Source organism: Pseudopodoces humilis, chromosome 8, assembly GCF_049639895.1.
Source record: "Pseudopodoces humilis isolate 2021_Gansu_Grassland_sample_001 chromosome 8, ASM4963989v1, whole genome shotgun sequence".
Taxonomy (NCBI): domain Eukaryota; kingdom Metazoa; phylum Chordata; class Aves; order Passeriformes; family Paridae; genus Pseudopodoces; species Pseudopodoces humilis.
In genome coordinates, this window is record NC_142207.1 from 9,528,574 (window position 1) to 9,546,862 (window position 18,289).

At 41.7% G+C, this 18,289-nt stretch overlaps 1 protein-coding gene across 11 annotated transcripts in view; it reads right to left on the bottom strand.

Annotated features, from left to right (window-relative positions):
• KALRN (kalirin RhoGEF kinase) overlaps positions 1-18,289 on the bottom strand; it is a 474,021-nt gene that overhangs the window by 30,011 nt on the left and 425,721 nt on the right. For all 11 annotated transcript variants that reach the window (XM_088058776.1, XM_088058771.1, XM_088058767.1 and 8 more), the window contains 11 exons: positions 16,555-16,621; positions 15,205-15,308; positions 12,695-12,764; positions 12,031-12,117; positions 11,164-11,256; positions 10,015-10,065; positions 9,619-9,696; positions 8,586-8,771; positions 5,350-5,521; positions 1,167-1,405; positions 92-339 (listed from right to left, as the gene is read on the bottom strand). In XM_088058776.1, coding sequence (XP_087914902.1) covers positions 92-339; positions 1,167-1,405; positions 5,350-5,521; positions 8,586-8,771; positions 9,619-9,696; positions 10,015-10,065; positions 11,164-11,256; positions 12,031-12,117; positions 12,695-12,764; positions 15,205-15,308; positions 16,555-16,621 — 1,395 coding nt within the window. The remainder of the gene's footprint in view (positions 1-91; positions 340-1,166; positions 1,406-5,349; positions 5,522-8,585; positions 8,772-9,618; positions 9,697-10,014; positions 10,066-11,163; positions 11,257-12,030; positions 12,118-12,694; positions 12,765-15,204; positions 15,309-16,554; positions 16,622-18,289) is intronic.

Below are 18,289 nucleotides of genomic sequence, written 5' to 3' on the forward strand. Positions count from 1 at the left end.
TCCCTACCTTTTAGGTTTATTTTTATTTATTTATTTTATTTTCCTCAAAAAATCCACATAGTGCTCCCAGCGAAGCCAATAGGGCACTTACTTGATGCTTCCATCGCTACTATCTGTAGTGGATTTAGGGAGGGGAGCCAAGATACTGCCAGGGATCCATCCTTCAGCGGCTGGAGAGTGGTCGTTTGCGGGCTGGTACACCAGGAACATGTTCTGCTGGTTGATAGCAAGGATCTGAACCACCTCTCCTTGATTCACAGAGATCTCATCCTCCTTCAGTGCATAGTAATCTTTAATCACCACCATGGAAGAGGTCCCATTGCACCCTCCCAAATCAGTCTGCAAACGGACACAACACAAAGCGGTGAGCGGCCGGCACGGAGGAACCTGCCCTTTCTGGCACTGATCCCACTACTTCATGTCCAGCCTAACCAGACCAGGGAAAAAGACACAAAACATTTGGAAGTTCACATTGGCAGAAAAGGATTTTAAAGATCTGAAAGGTGGCAGTAAGCTAATACAAACCAGTCTCCTATTTCACATCAGACTTCAAAGCTGCTAGCGACTGTGCCCCTGGGTGTTCTCATCTGCGGGGGTGTTACGGATCTGTGCTGAGCCAAACAGGGAGAAAGACCAATGAAGCTGAGTGAATACTCACAGATAAAGATAGGTCAGTTGAAAGTGGCTTTGGTCAACCTCAGTCAGCAGCAGGGTCCAAACACAGTTGGTGGCCACTGACTCTTTGGTGGTTTGTGTGCAGCACACATGTACCCAAATTATAAGCTTTAGCTGGCACCCTGTGAGCTGTTACGTGGGAAAAGGTCTAAGCTCTTCCCTACCACAGAGTTTTTCAGGAATGGGTGGTTAATGGATATTAGAGAAGCCTGAATATGACTTCTGCCATTACTGCAAATGGATATCTAGTTCACCAGATCTGCAAGCACAGTGCCCTGAAAAACACAGAGATCAGTGCTCCAGGGTCAGGCTCTGTCTCTGTTTCCCAGATGAACTGCCATCCATGTGGATGCCAGGGCTTTTGCATGAGCTGTTTAATCCCAAATCACATGTAACCCCTTTGCTTCAGTATGTTGATTCCTGTTGACCTGGTTAGCTGCTAATGTAAGAAATGGGCTGTGAGATCATGTTTTATTAGATGAGCTCAGTACCTTGCTTTGTTCATACTTGTCTCCGGGCTGTGAGTGCTCATACCCTGTGCTGCCATTGGAGGTAGATATCTTCAGGGGTGGGAGAGATGGGTTACGGCTTGTAGCCTTCAAAGGCTTCTCAGACCCTACTGGAATAGAAGAATGGGGCCTGGTGTTGGGCTGAGGGACCCTGCCAGCCTGGGGCCGCAGCACCGCCGAGCTGCTCTCCTTGCGTTGGTACTCGATGGGCGACTGCAGTGCTGCAAGAGAGGACAGGAGTCAGCCATGTGCTACCAACAGCCTTGCCAGGGGCTGCAGAGGTGTTCAAACAGGTGGGGTGGTTCAAACAGAACAGATTCATACGCTGCAAACCAAACAGGAGCAGGAGATGCTGCCCATGGAAGCACATGGAGCGCTCATGGCTAGACAGGACACAAGCACTTTACACTGTGCTGTGCGTGAACTGGACACAGCACTCCACACTGATGTGAAGAACAGCTTCTCTAACCTACACAGAGAGGAGGCTAAAATGCTTGCCATTTATAGCATACATAACTGCATTCATTTTCTTTGAAATTGCACAAATTAATCACATCCTGTAGTAAAAATAAATGAAAGCCTGACTAAGAGGTGCACAGCACATTTGCAGTGAGTTTTGCTAGCATCTGGAAACACAGGTCAAGACCTCTGAGTCTCATTTGCATATTCCCAAGAAAGTGTGACTAATAAATAGTCTTTGGATGTAATGCACTTCAACTTGGCTCTCAATGTGCTTTCTTCATTAACTGCTTTGGTTCAAGGAAACTGCTGGAACTGACCAGCAAATAAGGAAGTATAGATGGCACCAAGACATTGATCCCAGCAGCCCAAACCTCTCAAGAAAACACCCAACAGGCCACACAAAACAGCTTCATAAGCCATAAAAAATAAAGTCTGCTTGTGAGAGTATATTTTATGGTCATGGAGAGAGCTTGCACTGGGAAATGGAAAAAAAATCCACATCATAAAGAAATAAATAATTTGTTATGTTTGGAGGAGAAGGGATCAGGGCTGGGGCTCACAGTGAGCAGATTTTCTGGGCTCAGGCTACCAGCCCCAGACCTATGGGCTTGTTTTTTTGCATGTCATGTGGCTTAAACAGATGATTTATAGTCAGTTAATACTGTGTACATGCACCAGACTAAACCTACTGGAATGCAGGGAGACTTGTCTAGCAAGAGGCAGACAGAGAACATAATGTCACAGCATCAGCCCCACCAGGGAACCACAACAGAAGGAATGTCTTTCTCAACAAAACAAAAAGGAAAGAAAAACAGAAAAGCTTAGCACCATACAGCACACTCTCTAGCATTCCCCTTCCAGAGAAAGGCAGGACAACTCAAGAAATCACTTCATACTAAAGAACAAATGACTGGGGAAAAAAAAAAAATCAAGGAGGATGCCAGATTACCATTTTCTTCAAAAGGACACAGACATAGGTCTGTAGCAGTCTGGAAGATTACTTTTCTCTAAAACCTGACCCTTGTCACAAAAGCAGATTGTATTTATGCCACAGTGACTGCCAGTTTCACTTGCTTACCTCAGCTACAGCTGGAAATGGTTTGGTCCTGCTGCAGACCAGACACAGAGGGCAAGGAAGGCTGGGGAAAACTTTGACAATGATTTTGACAGTGACATTTTTCTACTGTATACAGTAAATAAGGCTGCAAGTTCATTAGCAGTAGGATCTGAATGGATACTTATCAGTCAAACAATCTACTGTACTCGGTACTTTTAAAGGGTATTTAGTTGAGTGTCCATTTCTGACTACTAATTCCACCATGAACTACCACAGTGATGCCTGGCTTCCAGCCTTCTATTAAACATCTGTCAGTATTCTTAGAAGCTTCTGGCAAAAGTCAGTGTCCATCTACTTGCATGTTCTCCCTTTCTCTCCCAAATTCCCCCTACAAAACATGATTAAACAAAGGTACAGATGAATGGCATTTTCCTTATGAAACACGTCCAGCAGTGACAGCTTTTCTTTACAGCTTGCTTCCTAAAGAACAGTCACAACATCCCTTCATTTGATGCACAGCCTGTTTTCTCAAGCTTAGCAGCTTCTATTTTTCCATGGAAAAATAAGATAAACTTGAATATTACACTTTTATATTAATGAAGTTTGGATGCAAATCCCATGCTTTGTACATAGCCCCTACTCTTTAGGACTTCCCTGGTGAAGAGAGAAAAATCAGAGACAGCTTGGGCAAGAACTCAAGGGGAATATTTTGTTATTAAGTTTATGCAGCATTGGCTCAGTGTGGATTTAATATGATTTTAAGGACAGAAAATGTCTGCTCTAATGAAATGCAAAGCTAAAAAACATATTTAAAGATTAGTCAGTCTCAATAAGATTACATTCTAAAAGCCACTTAAAATATTCCGGACTGGACAGGCTCTCCTGGATACAGTATCATTTTCTTGGATCTTATTTACAGTTTTAAGGTAAATCCTTAAGCTTGTGTTTTAATAGAAATCTATTTTTACTTTTGCTTTAGAGATAGTGATGATTATGTTCCTAACCCATCAAATTGCTTGCTGTCCTCACAGAAGATAGGCTATGGAGGGCTATGAAGATGCCTCAGCAGAAAAAGAGGCTCACAGGGCAGTAAGTTCTGTGAAGATAAGATAGAATACTTAAAAAATAAAAAGAACAAGCAAGAAAGATATTGAAGGGACAGAAAAATCCTGCATTAGTGTCTGAGGAGCTCTCATAAGGCTTATAAAAAAAAAAGTCTGTAGCTAACTGTTAGTGGAACTTATTTTTATTCTATTAATTCCTCAGTCAAAACCAACTGCACTGACATAAACCCATCAAGTTTTGGTACCAACTGGTCAAACTGGAAAACTTAAGACTCTTCATCTCCCCCATGTATTTAAGGAATCATTTTACAATGGTTGTATGAGGCTGTTTCTATTCCAAGTCACAAAAACCCAGTATCAAGTTGTGGCATCATGGGTGAAATATATTTCCCTTCTCAGCTCAGCCATAGATTCTGAACTGTCACAAACAACTTCTGCATGTAACCCCTTCCCAGTTAACTTCTGAAAAGTAAAATTAAGCTGAACTGAAAATTTTAAAGCCTCCACATTGAATAAAAGGGAACCTTTGCTTTGATGTGAACTGAAAGAGCCTCTTCCCATTTTGCAACAAAACTTTCACAAAACCAAATAACAAAACCCTCCCCCAAAAACCCCAAAAACTAACATATTGTGCCAAGCCCAAACATCTTGAGTCAAGCAAATATGTTTTATTATTGAACATGTATTAAGCCATTAATACTGTAATATAAGCTCCATAAAATAAGCTGTTTTGAAATGAATAGTGCAAAGTAATCTCGGAGGCATCCAAAGCTACTCTGTTGCTTCCAAACAAACAAAAGAGATACTATTTTTAGATTCTTTCTCTAGTCCTGTTCCCTTCTCTTACCCTCATCCACTCAGAAGCAAGAACAAGCTAAAATTGTTAACTGAATTTGATTCCTCTGTATTTCCAAATGACACACTTCTGTTGCTTGTGTGTGTGTCTGGTTTTTAAGAGGGTTTTTTTCTTGAAACACAGCTTTAGTTTGAAATATTATTTCAGATCACCTCAAATCTATTTCTACAGCAAAGCTGGTACTTTGGAAAGGGCCCTTTTCATGCACATGGTTCCTAGGAGAAACAAGCCCTTGCCCTTGTCTCCTTGCCCGTGTTTCCTTCCTCTTTCCTTTGTGTTTTTTTTTAATTGAAAGCTGCTGCTGCCCTGCAGAGCTGGGACCTGTAGGGGGGTGCATGGTGAGGCAGCCTTCATCCCACCTCACATCCTCAGCTGTAGCACACATGTTGTCTAACAGGAGGCTCTTGGGGACAAACCTTGCTCTGAGTAACTGAGAGATGCTGTGTAGACACAGTGGCAACCTGGCTTCATCGTGATCTTGAGATGGCTTCAGATTTAAAACCTCACGGTACAATCGAAAGCACCAGGTAACAGAGCCCTGCAAACCCCAGTACAAAACTACCACCAGCAAAAGCACCACCCACAGAGGGACCTGAGGAACACGAGTCCAACTGACACATGCAGAAGTGGCTCAATAATTTTCTCACAAAGGAAACAAGGACATAAAGATTCTAAATCCTATTTGGCATTACAGTTTGGGAAACAGAACAAAGACTGTGTACGCACCGTTGAGGAAATCTCGTTGTGTGTCCAGGACCTGGTTGATGTCCTGTACCCAAGCTTGTTGAATTTCTGGATTAGCTGCCTGCAAAATGACTCTCTCTGATGTTTCCCGGCTCATTAGAGCAAACTTGCAGGGATCATTGTCCACATTTTCTTCAATGATAAGGTAGTTCATCTGAAAGAAGCCAAGATAAGCATTTTACAGGGAGCATGAGGTAACATTATGAAAGAATCAAAACTGTTGTGAAATGTTCCTGAACATAATTAAGTCCAATAACAAAATATTAGATCATAATAATAAGAATTTGTCTCATCTAGATAGCCTCAGATAAATCTAAATCTTAAATATGACGCTTAATAAAGCTCTGACAGATGTACCAGACATCCACCCGCCTTGTCTTGAATTACAACTTCTATTTTAAGGAACACAGACCTGACTGATGTGCTTTAAATTTACTGAAACCCATAAATAGAGCAAAAATGTTCCTATTAATATGTTAATAAAGTCTATAATTCCTCCAATTTAAATAATTGTTTATATTTCTTGTCCTCTGAAAAGAAAATCTTAGTCATTAGCACATTTTAAAAATGGAATGGACTGTGCACAGGGATATAAAATGAAAAAAAAAAAAAACAATTCTCCTATGATGCTCCAACAGATCTTATTTCTAGCAGATTAGAGTCCTCTGTGTGCAATCACTTCACTTGACTGTAGTCACAGATAGTCTTTCTGGGAATCACAGGGATAGGAATTTTGGCTGCTGTCCTGTCCTGCCTTTGGGAGGCTTCTGTTTTAAGTGTACTCATAACTTTAGCTTTTTCTGAGATGTTTAGGGTAGTAAACAAGAATAAGTTGGCATAGCCTCCCAAAAAAAACAAGAGAGGGAATGTCTTCATGTCAAAAGCAGATGGCTCTGAAGACTAAGGCAGTGGTGTCCCATCTCCAATTGCTCTGAGTATCTGTCAAGGTATGAAGATCCACTCCACATCAGGATACTGTCCAGAACTCAAACTGCAAGATGGAATTAGCATCTTCCTTTGCTTCTGGGAGTCTCGATGAAGTTACAGTGACAAGCAGGAACTCCCCTGCCATGAGGACAAGGAAAGGACAAGGACATGCAGGTGAGCCCAGACAGTGTTCTTGCTCCTGTTCTGAGCTCATTTTTCTCTGGTTGATAGCCAAACTAATCCTGGTATGACTCCAGGTAAAAGATGTGTACTGTCCCCTAACCTCATGTCTCAGGGAGATGCATTCATCAAGGCTTCCACTCGGGTATTTTGAGAGCCTGAAAGGTATCCAGCTGAGAAGTATCTGAGAAGGGATGTGCCATTTCTCAACACTAAGGACCTTATTGTGTAAAAGAGGGTTCTTCACTAATGCAGGACAAGATGCTGAAGCTTCTGTCACAGTTTGAGTGTGACAGACCTTGGAGAACAATATCTGGGAGTCCCATCTCACTGGCAAACCAGAACAGCTGCACTTTGTGGCTGTGACAGAGGAAAGAAACAGGATCAGGTGGAGGCCCCACTGTGGGGTGAGGATGCTCAGAGCTCAGGGGGGCAGGGAATGGTCCTGCTCCACTGGGAGCCACAGCTCTTCTCTGTGGGAAACAGACAAATGCAAAAGCAGTGGGAAGCTGAAGTGGAGGCTGGGAAGGAAGGTGTGAGAGCTGCTGGCACTCAGATTCCATGCTGAGGTGGGGGAGACACACATGGAGCCACAGGGGCTCCCACACTTGCAGTAGACACTCAACAGGAGAATGAGCTGTTTGCCAAGTGGAAGAGAAGGGGCTGGAAAATTACCACATGAAAAATTTAAACTTGGGCAGTGGGAACAGCATTCCTTTTGGAGGCTGTATAACTAGAAAAGCAACTCATACCCTTGAGGCAAGCTAATTTTATTGACATTAGGAGAGATTTATTTTTCTCTCTTTATCTACAATATACAATTCAGGAATTGTTTCCTGCAGATAAAAGCCTCATTGTTATATATACAATAAACTGAAGTAAAAATGATTCATACTATTTCCATCTCCAATTTTAATAATGATTTAAATCAGCAAAAAGATAAAATCAAATCTGATCAACTAAATCAAGATGATTGTTTATTTGTACACTTTGGCTTTTCCCTTTATAGCCTATTATTTGGTTGGAAACTATAAAATACACTGACTTGCAAATGGATATAGGCTTTTCAGTAAATGCTGCTGTTTCCATCAGCCAAGAAGACTTCATTTCAGTAAATGCGCTGTTTACTGTAAGTTTGTTTAGTTATATATGTTAATATGCATTATTTCAGCTGATAATGTTCTCTTCTATTTCATATTAATGCACCATTTAAAATGTAGAGCAAACACAATGCATTCTCCCATGTCTCTTAACCTGTATCTTTGAAAAGGAAATCAATGCCAGACTGGTTTCTCAGCTTTGAACAACCCAGAAATTCAAATGAATCAATGATTTTGCTCTTTCTGCAGGCACAGCAAAGGTTGTTTTACCAGGAGATGTGCAGCACTTATGCACCTTCAATGACCATTTCACAGGTAAACTTTGCATTTTTTAAACAAAGAAGTATTTGTTTAAATAAATAATTAATAATAATAAAATTTAATAATGCATAATTAAATAATTAAATAAATGTTACTTTCAGTTTTTACTTTTAGCCTTGGTCCCATAATCTGGACAGATTATTTAAAACCAAAATTAATTTCTCAGAACTCTCTTTATAGTTTAGCTGGTTTTATAATTCCTCACAGCTGTATTTTTAGAATTATGTGTGGTTTTGTCTTTGAAACGTTCTTGCAACATCCGTATTTGTACTAAGAGCCCTCACCCAAATTAGGAAGAGTATTTCCAGAAATACCACGTAAAGGCTAAGTATTGACTTATAGTTTGGCCTAAAATGGCTGTTTTGGATACTGTACCTTCATTTATCTTTTATGATCATGCATAAAATCAACCATTGTAAACTTCCTTTGACTACTGCAGGTTTTGTAGCAATATTTGCTAATTCAGAGCTATGAATGATAGAGGACCTGCCCTGGTTGTGCTCCTTGTAAAAACTACCCAATAAATTTAGACATCCAGTGGTTTATTTAGAAATGGTTTTAAACAGCTTCTGATCCCCTGAAAGGTAAATGCAAATGTTTGTTTGGTTTTCTTTCATTGCTGTCTCCTGTTACAGGATGAACCTTACATGACCATCAAGCAGAATATGCTTCTCCCTCTGTGTTTCTTACCTTTATGCTTTTCTTGAACATGTAGCCTGGCGTTAGAGATCCTTTTCTAAGGAGTTCACTGAAGATAACTATTTGCTCAAAGAGAAACACCCTGCGCTCCTTGGGTCGAGACTGAACCCCGGAATCCTGCTCTGTCACGTAGAAGGTGTCCTGCTGCAGCAGCTTGCCTTGAGCTGTCAGTTTGCCCTGGGAAGCAGACAAGGCACCAGCATTACAAACCCTGACCCACAAGGTGATATGCTCTATTTCATGCAGCCCAAGTTTTCCAGGCAGCCCTGCATTCATGTGAGATGTATCCCCTCTAAGTTACCAAAGCAGCAATCCTGTGACCTCAGCTAAAGACAAACAACGTAGGTTCTCCTTGCTCTCATTGCCACTGTGTATATAAAACCAAAAGCAAGCAGTCCCAAGCAGACTGTTTTATACATTTAATTTCAAATCCTGTTCTCATTATGTTCCTGTAGTGCTCCAGCCAAGAGCTCTCCATCATGCCCTAAGCCAGCAGTCACTGACCTCTGAACGTGCAAAGGCCAGGACCTACCTGTTTGCAGTGCATAAGACAGCAAGACAAATCTTAATTCATTTTGGATATAAGACCTCTCCCCAAAACCTACACTGGCTTAGTTACAAGCCACAGGCTGTACCCTGTGGGGCTGTAGCTCTGAAATCCCCTCCTGGATGTTGCTGAACTTGGCAGGAGCTGTTATCGTGGTAATGCAGGTGACCTTACTAATAGTCAGAGCAGGCTGGTTCATCACTTATTTTGCTCTGGTAATAGATAGAATAAGTCTCATTAAAGCTTGCAGAAGCATTTACAGACCTCACATTTTGAAGAAACAATATGAATTGTCACACGTTTAGAGTGAGAGGTGTGTCACTCCCCCACCTTTGAAACCTCACCAAGCATGCAGCTCAGCACTGCAGAAGAACAAGCCCTAGATAAGTAGTTTGCGTAGACTGAAGAGACAATCACAGAAAGAGAAAGTAATTTTCCTTGCCTAGTTATTATTATAAGAAGAATGCAAATGCGTACCTCAAAGCCTTGGAGGCGACCCAGGTTCATCATGTCATTGCAACGTTTTGGTACAAGGCACATTAATTCAACTGCTTTCTGTTGAGGAAAAGGGATGTTGCATTATTACAAGAGAACCAGAGGGTTCCTGAAAGCACAGTTTCAAATAATGAAGTTCAATAGCACGATTGCTGGAGTGACTCATGGCAAGGCCCTCATGAATAGATAACTAAAAGAGGATGGTGCAGGACTAAAATGCAGGATTGCGCCATCATCTTTTAGTTCTGATTTAAGCTAAGAGAAATACCACATTTAGAACAGCAGCAGGACCTTCAGCTATTGTCAAAGGAATACTGGGGTTTTCATTTCTCCACACAAAGTCCCATTAGCCCTATTGTCCAGGGCAGGAAAATGTACCTCTATCTCGGAGCACTCCAGACCAGCTTTTTCACTGTACCTCAGGAAGTCCTGGAGAAAGCAGAAAGGTTTGCATTAAGGCTCTTCAGAAAAGAACAAAAGGTACCAGTTTGAAAAGGAAAAAGCATATTCAGCATGTGATTTTCTGAGAAGAAACTTGCTAATATTAATAAATTCATTTTCAGAGGTTGCTGAATGTCCTGACCACTTTAGAAAAATGGAAGAGGGGTGTGGATGATTTTTGAGAAGATCACAGAAAAAACCACAAAGCTGGGGTTAGACCTTGGGAATGCTTATTTGGTCCCTGTCTTAAGCCACAAGACCACACACACACACACACACACACACACACAAAGACTTTTCTTTTTGGCATTTTGGGGAACACACTGCTGTGCTTTTGCTAGTGTGCAATTCCCAAACCTGGGCTGATGGCAGCCTGCTGGAGTATAGTTCAAAAAAGAGGAGAAACCAGCTCAGAGCCCAGTGCTGCTGGAGATTATAGGATGGGTTCAGACATGCCTGATTTTAGATATTGGCTTCAGACCCCTTGGGATGAATTTTCAAGAGTGCTGAGCAATTATCATTATGGATAAGTCCAATTATCATTATGGATAAACATAAACCAGAGTGGTCAAGCTCCTTGGGAAAAAAATTGTGGTGAGCTCCTCAAATTTTAAGATGACAGAATATTCTGAAAATAAGTTTCTTCAGCTAATTTCGAGACAGATATTTAGAAACGGAGGCTATAGCATTTACTAGAAGCATGCCATTCTGCACCTAAGACAGCCTTTAGCAATACACTTCTGTATCTTTGTTCCAATTTAAAAAAAAAATTGAAAGTTTACTCTGAAACTCCAGAGGAAGAAAATCCCTATTTGAAATGTACCCGTCTATAGAAAAATTCCAAAAGAAAGTTAAAAAAAAAATAAGTCAGTTTACTATCCTAAATTACAACCACTTACACAGATGTGGCCTCTGTCACTGGACATTTTCACAGGCCTCTGTCACTGCATGCCCTGAGAGTAGACCCCTCTTTCCTCTTAATTTGATGAATTTACTCCTCAGTTAAGTCTAAGGCTGATTTAAAATGTCAACATCTAATGCAACATGCAGACTAGAGTTTAATCCAAACTGTATTTTTTCACCCACCTTGAGAAGAAGCTGGTATTTAGTTATTCTTTGAATGGGTTTAATCAGAAAGTCACTGATGGTCAGCCGCTGGCTTATTTCCTGCTGAACCTCCTAAAAAATGAGGATTAAAAACAGTTGCAAACAATCACAGAGTAAGACAGACAACATGATAAAACGTCTCAGCAGAGACTTATTTCCACAGAAAGTTGGTCTGTTCTTAATCTTTTGTTTGCAAGGGGGAATTTCTGAGGATTTAAAGATCTGGCATATCCTATTTAGGCAAGGCCTGGGTAGGAGTGAGGGAGCGGGAAGGCGTTGGGAAGCACAGGGTCCCTCCCTCTCCGAGCTGAGCGAGCAGCCCTGCAGGGTCACTCTTCCCACTGCACTGGGGATTAGCTCACGAGTGAGTCCTGCAGAACAGGCCTCCTGCTCTGCTTCCTTTCAATCTTTCCCTTGTTAAACAAGCTTCTTTCACATTACTATTGAAATGTGTCTAGTCCCAAAGACTTCTTGAAATGGACAGAGTTACTGAGGATTTATGAGAGGCACCACCCAGCTCCAACAGCTTTTACCTCTTCCTCTTGTTTGTACACTACTGATTTGAAAGTCTTGTTTTACTTGGAACAGAAACTAGTGCATTTCTGGTACCCTGAGGGCCACACACAGTTAGTACTGACTTAAATGTTTATTAGAAATTCACAATATGAGAATTTGAAAGCAATTAAACATTAACACTTTCTCCATACGGCAGAGACTGCAGCACCACATGCTGTATCAATATTTTCAGGAGTTTGTTTTAGGCAAACCCCCATAGGTTACTGAACAGTCTCCTTGACCTGGACTCACAGCTGGAAGCAGTAATAATGTATAATAAGCTGTGCTTACCTCAAAGTACGTCTCATACTCAGCTACTATATACTCAGACCGGGGCTTGTTTTGGCAATACACCACGTACATGTGCAATCGCCGCTCCTGTGAAGGCAAGAGGCACAGCAGCCACATGAGACTCTGGCTACCCTTCTGTTATTAAAAGGTGGCAGAAAGTTTCTATGATATTCTGCTTGGTCTTCCTGATTTTTGGTTTAATCAACGATTTAGTTCGCTAAAGCAGGAAAGAGAATTGGTAACTGGTTCTGTTCTCCACATCCGCCCTTAGGCAAGGGCAGCTTTCTGGGTTGTGGCCTGTGAGAGATGTTACACCCACACTGACAGGTCTGAAAGTTCCTCTAGAGTTATACTTTGGCTAACATCACATGAACATGTAAATTGTAGCAGCTGGCAAGACCCTGCCATAATTGTATTTTGGCAGATGTCCTTGACCACATCAATCTTGCCCCCCAAGTAAGTTGTCTGCAAGGAGACAATGATTAAATGCCTCGGTGCAATCCAGTTGCCAAGCTGAAAATGCGTATCTACAGGGAAACTTTATGTTTAAATTCAGTTTAGACATGTAAAAGTATCGAGTCAACACAAACAGGTGTTTTTGTAAAGGAGCCATCACACCCTAAAAGGCAATTGTACTAGATACAGGAAACAAAATACAACTTACATGCTTAATAAAAAGCTGTGCTAAACGCTCAGGTTCTTGAAGACATTTTTCCAGTTCAGCCAGGAAAAAGCTAAAAGAAAGGATAAGAATACTTCAGAACATTTCTTTAGGTCATCCCAGCAGCAAACTAGTCATCCTTCAGATGTAAAAGTGGCATTTTAGCTGTGGTATTCAATAAAAAATGAAAAGGTAAGCTTGGCTTCAGCCCTTAACGGTTTCCTTAATGATTTCTAAATCATTAGATGAGAGCTGTGAAATGTGGCGGTCTTGTCTTGCAAACCGCTTGATCTTTTTTACTATGACAGTGATTTCAATTTTCAGAAAGTGCTGATCACTATCTAATTGCAAGAGGTGCTTTCCTTCACTGAGAACTCCCAAAGTAAAACCCTCCCAATATACCAAAATGCTTGTAAAAACTCAATTTCTGAAAACTCCAGCTTTACCAGGAGTTCTCAGCTGCATGGGCAGATCTGGAGTACTCGTCAATGTGAAAGAGATTGCTGTATGTTACTACCTGAATAAATGAATCAACATGTTTTGCTGGTGGAGTTATGGTATGATCTGTTTGTCACTGGTTTTAATTTCATAATAAATCACAATTTCTAATTCATAATAGTCACAGTAACTTATGAACACCATTTCCATCTTGACTTGCAGCTTCATGAGGGAGGTCATTCATTCTAGCTCAAATAACCTTATCAAGAATATTCTGGGATACCTAAAAGTGAGGTGAAAACTTCAGAAACACTTCTAGATTTTTCTGTCTGGTAGACAAATCCAGACAATAATCCTGTCCATGATCTTCTTCTTTTTCATTTCAGGATTTCAGTCTCAAATGCCTCCACAGATTTGCAACAGTAACCAGATTTTGTGAGAGGACTTGCTTGCAATGATCTGATCCCAAGAAATCCCAGAACATCTAAAAACGATGCAAATTGGACAGATGTCCCAATTAAAAATCTCCATTGCTACCATTAGATGCAGCTGCTTCCATAACCCAATCCTCTATAAACGCTACATTCATCTGCATTTATATAGACTTCTTGACCCAGATATACAGAACTAAAAATAGGGAATCTTTCAAACTGTGTTACAGAAAACTCCTATCATCACACTTAATCAAGGAATGGCACTGGTAAAACCACTCAGTCTTCTGCTATCAACCTAACATAACATGAAGCTTTCTCTGACATTTTTCAGTTTGTGTTCACAAGGTCATTTTCAGAACTTAAGGACAAGCCCAGGACATGAGATAAGCACCTATGGGACACATGGCAGCAGGGATACTCTGCTTCCTGGGTGAGGGAGATGTCCAGAGCTGAAGGAACCTCCAGCCCAGTGATCATTGTTCAAGTCTGTACATGCATGCTCAGATTTTAGTTATTTGGAACTGCAGAGTATTTCTGAGTGGCAGGGTTGAAATGATGACCATATTGTCCATAAGCAAGACATTGTTCACAAAGTTACAGGGGAAATGGCCCAGGGTTTGTGTTTCCAGCAGCTTTTCAAAATCTCTTTCTGCAAGTAAGATTTTCAAGGAATGGAGCTCCTAACTCACAGCTAAAAGCATCAACTTGGCCAAAGCATGCCAGGGCCTTCAGGTGAGAAGCACCTTGAAGCAATTTGCATTTTTGCACCCTTCTAGCCAAATACCACTGGTATGGTCAGCCTTTGTGATCCAATCAGCTGCATGTGAAGATGTTGCTGAGACACAGGAAGGAAACCATGACTTTCCAGACTGCTACTGCCCATCAGTAGGATGCAGTGAGGCTCCAGCTGTGACCCAAGAAACTCAATTGTGGCAGCCCCAGTAGCTTTTCTGAAGATCCAGGGAATACCCCACAGGCATTCAGGTCTCTGACAGTGATGCTGGGAGTGCTTATGAGCAGTAGCTCAGGAGCTGTGGATGGACCACAGTGGTACCTCCCAGTGAAGCCTTGTTGGGGCTCTCCAGCATGAGTGGCAGAGCCATCAGCAGCACAGAACTGACACAGGGCAGCCTCCTGTGTGCAGCATCCCTGTCACACTGACCAGCACTGCTGGCACGGTGTTTGAGCCAGCATAAAGCTGTACCTGTGATCACAGCCTGACAAACACCCTCCCATGAAGCCAGGCAGTGCAAAGCTATCACATGCCAAAGTTCTTTCTTCATTGGGAATAATTATTTCAGGTAAGCACAGTGCCTTCCATCATGCAGTTCTGCTGGTTCTGGCTGGGTAAACAAAGCCCCACATCAGGATTTAGGGTACTGAGAAACTGTGGCTAAAAGCACACGAATCAGGACATCTTCTCAGGATTCAAGGTAGCCTGGATTTGTGATGTTATTGAGTAGCACTTACAAACCAACAGAGACAATCTAAAGAGAAGCAATGTCCTTTGGAAGTTCATCCCTGAATGACCTGATGATACTCAATTAAAAGCAGCTTAGACATTCAGACACCACATAGTCCAATCTTCTATGGACAAGAGGTTAGAAAAGTCTTTAAAGAGGAACTAAATCAAAAACTTACTCTTTGTGCCAGTCATAGATCTGGTGAATATTGCCAAACACAATCTTGTCTTTCCCTTTCATATCTTCAGAAACTCCTTTTTCTTCCATCCTCTTCATGAAGCCCTTTAGGATTAAGGATCAGTGATTCAGCAAAGGGCTCATTTGAAGGGGGAGCACAATTACACTCTTTTCTTTTTCAAAGAAGCAAAAGTTTAATGCCAGGATTTTTTACATTGAAAATGCTTAAAATATCTTTCATACAATTTCAAACCAGAAACCTAAGTAGATACTTTAAACTATACAGTTTGCTTAAAAGAAAATTTTAAAGGATTTGTTTAGAATATCTGCAGTATTTACACAAACCATTATTAGATGTAATTGAAGTGACAAGTGCAATTTTAAGATAAAAGTTAAACAAAGCAGTTTGTCAAGCTCTTGGCTTCTCTAGTAAGGGGAAGAAATCAGACTGTATAAAGTTCTTCCAGTCGTCACCATGAGTACCTTGTGGGAGCACAAAGCCAAGCAGTAAGTTTAGAGTCACAAGAACAGGATTTCTCACACCTCCTGAGAGTTTCTTTGCAAGCCTTTGGAGCACAACAGCCCTGTCAGGTTTGCCAGTGGTGCATAACACAAAGATTTTTCAAGTTTGGAAGCTGTTGAAAATCACTGTTAGATAGACTGATAATTCTTTCTGGGCTAGTGAATGCCACTAGTGAATCACATGTCTCCAGTTCTGAGTCCTTGCTGGGGAAAAAACTCAGCCCTGCACTGAGTTAGATGTGACAGGTGATCCCTAGGGATCAGCCAAATCTTTACAAGTTGAAGCTTAAAAAAAAAAAAAGACTGTTTTTAATTTAAAAAAGCCTAAAACTCTCTTTTATCTCAGGTTTTTTTGCAAAACAATAATGCACAGGACACACACGCACCTCAGCACAGTTCCAGGCCCAGCTTCTGGAAAAGTACTCAGACACAGGACATAAGTCCAGGTGCAAATTCAAGTAAAGTATGTATTACCATTACCCAGTATGATGGGAAGAAAAGCATTAAATAAGCAGTAGGATCATAAGTTGATTCTCCACCAATGTCTCCAAAGCTGCATTACAGCAAAAAGAGCTTGTCACAAGTAGGGTAGCCAAGAAAAACCTTTGCACACTGGAGTTGAACCTAAAATACAACATTTGCTAGATGGAAACAAAAATAGTTTCCAAAGGCATTTCTTCTTGTTTCTGTCAACAAGAAAAGGGGACCATGGAAGCAGACTGCAAAATAAAGCAGTTTGTTTTTCATGCTGTATTTTTTGTTGTCACTTGTCAGCATGGTGCTTTTTAGTGGGAAAGCATTTTGCATAGCAGGGTTTGCTTCAGCTCACCTCCACAACAGTTCCCAAGTCTTTGACGTAGTCCTTTTCAGTCTGCACCAGCTCATTTAAGACAAACCTAAATTAAAACAGAACACATAAGTATTTGACCATATTCCTTGATGTTAGCATGTGCTCTTTTACCACATATGACCTCACTATAAAACCCCATCATCATCCAGATCACGTAACACAATTCACCCTTCGCTCAGTGGAATGTAAAAGACAAAAACATCTCATGTAAGGTCAGAGTAGTTTCAAATCTCTTAACTGTTCTTTCCTGCTATCCCTCTTCACCCCCACATCTCAGGATGGTACAAGAGCAGCACAAACAGCTGCCTCTACCTTAAACTACCCTTCCCTGATCTCCTCTCCCCATCCCCTATGCAGCTCCCCCAAGAATGATGGAGATGTGTCCTGACCCATTTTGCAGCAAGCAGGAGTGGATTTCTTGCCCCAGTCCATCTGTATTCACCCAAGATTCATCAATTATCAATTGATATCAAGTATCAATTTGTAAGTTCCAAACACTTAGAAAACAAATCCCCTCTCCTATCATAACTAAGAGCTTAATCTTTCACAGTAGGTAATCTATATGTGGCTGTCAAATGTTTTAACTCTGATTTCAGAGCTAATAACCCCAGGTAGGGGAGTTATCTAATGAAGGCCAGATGCATGCAAACAACAGCAAGCTAAAACAAGCCCCTCCTTTGTAATTCAAATTGACTAATCACATAATGTTCTTTTGAGGACAATTTCAAAAAGTTACAGCTTGTTGCAGACAGTTTGTCTCTCAATTATGCCAATACATAGATTTGGCACATGACAAATAAACTCCATCTGTCCTCAAGTTTGCTATGGTAGTAACAAGGCTAACAAGATAGAAGAGTGCTTTCATGTCTGATACTGCTCTGTCCACATCAGTCACCAGACTAACCCACTTGAAGTGATAGGGCTGAGGGTAAACAGTGCTAAGATAAAGCCTGGTTTAAAATACCTGGAGGGGAAAAAACCAACCAGACTGACCTTGCAAGGAGAGACTTAGTTATGAGAGGCTACTGAGAAAATGAATCCTGCTCCTGATGTGCTTGCAACGTGTCCCTTGCTCAGACAAAGCAAGCGCGATACTTTGGCCATGCAGCAGAAAAAAGTCAAACGGCTTCTTGTTGATTTGAGAGTGAAATCCAGCCCCCTTGGCAGCAGGCAGGGCTGGCAGCAGCCACAGCAGACGCTTGTGCTCTCGGAGCACTCGGCCAAGTTGTGCCTGGGCAGCAAACAAGGCAAAAGGCAAGAGGCTGCTCCTTCCCAGCAGCGTGTGGCTGAGCAGGCGTGTGCTGCCCAGCCCCCCCTGTACCCTTGTTCAGGCTCCACAGTCCCCTCCTGCCTCCAGAGCAAGGCCAGGAGGGGACCCTACAGCTGGCACCACCTCTGTTTGTGCTGCTCCCCACAGGCACAGAGAGATGAGGAGGGAGAACCTCTCTCACCTACAAGGTTACTGCAAAGATCCACCTGGCCAAGTTCTGCTCTAAAAAGGAAGCAGCAGGTACTTGTCACGCCTGTCATGCATAACATTGCAGGACATGCAGGCAGGAGCATGTTTACTAAAAATCAGTGCAGCAGCCAGGTTTCTGGTGAACAGACAAAACCTGCCAATTCACACCTCTACTAGGATTCAGGGTCTGCACCTCCACTGCTTACTTTAAATTCAGCACCAGGGTTCCCTCTGCTCCTCTCGTCCTACCAAGCA